Source organism: Dysidea avara, chromosome 6, assembly GCF_963678975.1.
Source record: "Dysidea avara chromosome 6, odDysAvar1.4, whole genome shotgun sequence".
Taxonomy (NCBI): domain Eukaryota; kingdom Metazoa; phylum Porifera; class Demospongiae; order Dictyoceratida; family Dysideidae; genus Dysidea; species Dysidea avara.
In genome coordinates this window covers 31,395,703-31,398,410 of record NC_089277.1, presented here as the reverse complement: position 1 = coordinate 31,398,410, position 2,708 = coordinate 31,395,703, and the positions used below count along the sequence as shown (strand labels likewise).

General features: G+C 34.4%; 1 protein-coding gene across 1 annotated transcript; it reads right to left on the bottom strand.

Annotated features, from left to right (window-relative positions):
* Window positions 1-888: 888 nt before the first annotated feature.
* Window positions 889-1,539, bottom strand: LOC136259405 (melanocortin receptor 4-like). The gene has a single exon (XM_066052895.1). The coding sequence runs from the start codon at window positions 1,537-1,539 to the stop codon at window positions 889-891; it is 651 nt and encodes a 216-aa protein (XP_065908967.1).
* Between the last annotated feature and the right edge of the window lie 1,169 nt (window positions 1,540-2,708).

The following is a 2,708-nucleotide window of genomic DNA, read 5'->3' as shown; positions in this document are numbered from 1 at the left end:
ATTTGGTAAATCTGTCCACGTGTATATCAATTACACATTATACAGAGCACTGTTCACTAAAATACTCTAATTGAACAGTCATTTTTACAAAATTAATATCGGATTATGGAAACTGAACATTTTTCAAACAACAAACAGACTAACACTATAAGAGATTCTGTATAGCTAAGTGTTTGAAAGGGACAATGTTGTGCAATGAAATGTCCTTCACATGTATGTATATGTTTATGGATAATATTATGGCTATGTAAAAATAAATAAAATGTTTAGACATGTTTTATACAACAGATTGAGTGAATTGAGACTTCTAGTTTAATAGTTACTATACTGTAATAAATGGTATGTAAAGATGTACATGTATAATAACATTAACAATAAAAGTGATATACTTAATATACACACCCAATACTGCCAATGTGTAAATACACTGTAACCATCTGTAGACTTTTATATTTTAAACATTAGCAACAATATTATATACAATCTCTCATATCAGTAACTGTACTCTATTTGGCATGGCCTGTCACTAATTATTACCAGAAGGAGCTGGAGCAATCTGGTTTGGTCGCACATGAAGCATTCTTAGTAATCGTTGGTAAAATTTGTACTTTTGTAAGCATCTTCGGATCTCCTTCATGTAAATACCATAAACAAAGAAGTGAGAGAACATTTGGACACATTCCATTAAATAGGTCAACTGGAAAATGTACACATTTGCTAAGCCAGATGATGATGCTAGGATAATAAAAATAATGGCCAGTAGCATAATCACTCCACAGTCTATCCCACCCAAAATCAAGCAGTTGGCTTGGCTTGCATTTGTAAGGTATTTAGCAACCTTTGTATTCTGTTGATTTCATTTCTGTCTCCATTTAATCTTTTGCTTTTCTACAACTTCTTGTTTGACTGAAAAGTAACATAGTACAAGTAAGCATTGGTGGCTACTATCAATATTATTGAGCTAAACAAAGAAAATCCAATTACAATGGATGCTATAGGACTAGGTGGTGGTACATAACTGCCAAATGGTTGTACTAGCTGCAAAGTTGAAGTAGACCAGGTAATGAAGGAAACAATTGCTGCTATACACCATGAAGCACATATAAGAACGCATACCACCCGATGTGTCATGATCTTTCTGTAATGATATGGGAACCCGACTCCAATGACACGATCAATAGCCAAAAGAAGAAAAGCAAAACGTAAGTTGATCCTTGGAATTGCCATAATGAAAATCAGAATTTCGCTGTGTTCGATGGTTATACCTAACAGATACAACATCATCGTGAGCATTTCATACAGGTATCGAGGTGTACTGAGGGTATCGGCAACCATCAAATTTACCACAAAGAAATAATACTTTTTGTGCAATGCTCTGTTCTTCCATATCACATGAATGATCAGGGAAGCTGGTATTACAATGGTAAGGACTGCTACTAGTAACAGCTTCAGGTAGGTAGCAAACAATGGCACTTCAGAGAAGATATCACCAGAAGATACATTAGACTTACTCACTGAATAGTTTATTTCAGCCTCCATTATTCTGATTCAGTGGTGTTTACAAGCCTTCAACAACTGATAAAAGCTTACTGACTGGACAGGCAGTGATTACAGGGACCAACAGTACATACTAGTGGCTACAACTGAAACACTCGTGATTATCTTCAAATACCTGTCAATGAAGCCATGTATGTTAGCTTGTACCAACTGTCACAATGTGTTATCAAAGACTACAAAGTAAAACACTAAATCAACACAATGCTTTAAATACATGTAATGTGTGAATAATTATTAATGTCACACTTTTCCCTGAGAGGCACATACTAGCCCATTGAGCATATACATATAAACTATATGTGCATGCATGAAGCATTAAGCACAATGCCAGCACAGTAAGAATTGTGCAATAGAAATCTTTACTTCTAAAGTTATCATATAGTGCAATTTTAGCATACAACCATAGCATACCATAGTAAGAAATAAAAAGCATAATAATATTTATGAGGCTGATGCTTATTAAGAGATAATGATATTATATACCAACTGTCCAATTGTTTGGTGTAATCAACAGACTGACAAACATACAGTAATTTGCATGTCAGTTGTCAGTCGTACAAAAATTCTGAATGGCACTCACATGAAAACCAACCAATGATAGGCGGCCAGACTTTTTCAAATTCTTGTGAAATATCTGGTTGGCTGTTTTTCACGTGATATCACCAGTGAAAGGAATTGTAGCTGACAACTGTCTTGCAATTTACTGTAAACTGTTCTGGTGACTAATTTCGTGAAGTTGAGCAATTAATGAACAAGATGTAGTTCAAGCAAATCAATCACAAAATGTGCATCATTTACTATCAATGATACTTTTGCAGTTCTTGCATGCTGCCAGCCTGATCACTGTTCAAAAGGTATAATACGTTCTCTGTACATTTTACATGCCAGTGAGCTTAGTTGTATAAACAAATGACTCTATGTATTCAAAATGTAGCATTGTGCATGGTCGATACAAAATACTGTGCAACCTATAGCTATATACTTGAATTGTATACACACATGTGTGCTACACCTATATAAGAATCTTGATAGAACTGAGTGCATAATTATAGTTATGGTTAAAAAATAGTCTAGTCAAAATAGGGTAAGACCCATCACTAATTACAACAAATGTTTTTCTTCATAAAGCACTTTTATGGAATGCCTAAATC